We start from the raw sequence: 2,209 nt of genomic DNA, 5'->3' as shown, positions 1-2,209 counted from the left end.
TCATTCAAATCTCTGCTCAGAAGTTGCTTTTTCAAGGCCTTCTCTAGTCTCTATATCACCCTCTCAATGGGGTTACATCCCCTCCTGTGTGCTGTTATAGCCCAGTGGGCATACACCTATTAAAGCATTCCTCACACTACTATGGTTGCCTGTCTACTTAACTGATTCCTTCATTCAACCAAGCTTCTGAAGCCAGGGACTTATTCTTCTTAATGACTCTACCATAAGGCCTGATACACAATTGGTGCTCAATATATCTTTGTGAAGGGCGGAGGAGTGATCTATGTCCATGCCTTATTCAACTCACTGGCTAAGCTTTATAAAACAATAAACATGGTACTAAGTGCAGGGACAGGCTAAGCTACACTGCTGAGAATACCAATACAAAAGAAATGGTCTCCTTCCTCTCCAGGGACTTACATACTAATCATGATGGTCAGGAATGTAAGTGTATGTCTAATTCATTTCCTACACATTCATGTTCCAATTTCCTAGAATATAACCAATCCACAAACAAAGCACCTACACATTTTCCAACCCTTAGCCAAAAGCTGAAATGGTGCCTCTTTGGGAAGTATTCACTGAATTCCTCAGGTAAAGCTAGCATTATTCCATTGGTCCAATTTTTTTTCTTTTCTTTTTTTTTTTTTTTAGTTAGCAAATCTATCACCACCCATGCTGCATATTAGATCCCCAGAACTTGTTTATCTTATACCTGAAAGTTTGGACCCTTTGATCAACATCTCCCCGTTTCCCCCACCCCTTAGCCACTGGCAACTATTATTCTACTCTGCGTTTCTATGAGTTTGACTTTTTTAGGTTCCACATACTCACATAAGTGCCTTTTTGTGTCTATGACTTATTTCACTTAGCATAATGTCCTCCAGGTTCATCTGTGTTGTTGCAAATGGCAAGATTTTCTTTCTTTTATGGCTGAATAAAATTCCTTTGTGTATATATACCACATTCTCCTCATTCTCCATTCATGTGTTCACAAACAGGTTGTTTCAATACCTTAGCTATTGTGAATAATGTTACAGTGAACATGGGAGTGCAGATATCTTTTTTTTTTTTTTTTTTTTTTTTAGTTTACACAAAGGCAATTTATTAACAGAAAACAGTAATCTTGTTCACAGACGGCGACCACGGCGACCTCCCTTCCTTCGGGTGCTGTCAGAGGGGATGGGGGTGACATCCTCAATTCGCCCAATCTTCATTCCTGAGCGGGCGAGGGCTCTGAGGGCTGACTGGGCCCCAGGTCCAGGGGTCTTGGTCCTATTTCCTCCTGCAGCCCGGAGTTTGATGTGTAGGGCAGTGATGCCCAGCTCCTTGCACCTCTGGGCCACATCCTGGGCAGCCAACATGGCAGCGTATGGCGAGGATTCATCTCGGTCAGCCTTTACTTTCATTCCACCAGTCACACGGCAGATGGTTTCCTTGCCAGAAAGATCAGTAACATGGACGAAGGTGTCATTGAAGGATGCAAAGATATGGCAGACACCAAATACATTCTCTCCTTCAGCCACCTGTGGTCCAAGGCTGATACCCTGTTCTTCCTTCTTTTCTTTCCCCTTGCGAGGTGCCATTTCTGCGCGTCGTCTCTGGACTCCGCCACTGGAAAAAAAAGCCAGATATCTTTTTGAGAAACTTATTTTTATTTCCTTTGGATATACACTCAGCAGTGGGATTGCTGGACTATATGGTAGTTCTATTTTTAATTTTTTTGAAGAACCTCTATACTGTTTTCTATAGTGGCTGTACTAATTTACATTCCTACCAACAGTATACAGAGGTTCACCTTTCTCCACATCCTCACCAACACTTGTTATCTCTTGTCTTTTTTTTTTTTTTTTAAAGATGACCGGTAAGGGGATCTTAACCCTTGACTTGGTGTTGTCAGCACCACGCTCAGCCAGTGAGCGAACCGGCCATCCGTATATGGGATCCGAACCCGGGGCCTTGGTGTTATCAGCACCGCACTCTCTCGAGTGAGCCACGGGCCGGCCCATCTCTTGTCTTTTTGATAATAGCCATCCTAACAGGTGTAGGGTGATATCTCATTGTGGTTTTGATTTACACTTCTCTTATGATTAGTGATGTTGAGCACCTTTTCATGTACTTGTTGACTATTAGTACATCTTCAGAAAAGTGGCCTTTGCCCATTTCTTAATTGGTTTGTTTGGTTTTTTACTATTGAGTTGTGTGAGTT

The 2,209-nt window shown here is 42.5% G+C and overlaps 1 protein-coding gene across 1 annotated transcript; it reads right to left on the bottom strand.

Annotated features, from left to right (window-relative positions):
• Positions 1 to 1,075: 1,075 nt before the first annotated feature.
• On the bottom strand, positions 1,076 to 1,610 carry LOC134376884 (small ribosomal subunit protein uS11-like). Its single transcript, XM_063095457.1, has one exon. It carries the CDS (start codon positions 1,584 to 1,586, stop codon positions 1,131 to 1,133), a length of 456 nt encoding a protein of 151 aa, XP_062951527.1. The 5' UTR covers positions 1,587 to 1,610; the 3' UTR covers positions 1,076 to 1,130.
• Between the last annotated feature and the right edge of the window lie 599 nt (positions 1,611 to 2,209).

The sequence above is a fragment of the Cynocephalus volans genome, chromosome 4 (genome assembly GCF_027409185.1).
Source record: "Cynocephalus volans isolate mCynVol1 chromosome 4, mCynVol1.pri, whole genome shotgun sequence".
Lineage (NCBI taxonomy): Eukaryota > Metazoa > Chordata > Mammalia > Dermoptera > Cynocephalidae > Cynocephalus > Cynocephalus volans.
Note: the sequence above shows the minus strand (reverse complement) of the source record. Positions and strands in the feature narration are given on the sequence as shown.

Excerpts from the sequence above, each read along its gene's own strand:
- LOC134376884 (XM_063095457.1), bottom strand. The coding sequence starts at position 1,586 with ATGGCACCTCGCAAGGGGAAAGAAAAGAAGGAAGAACAGGGTATCAGC.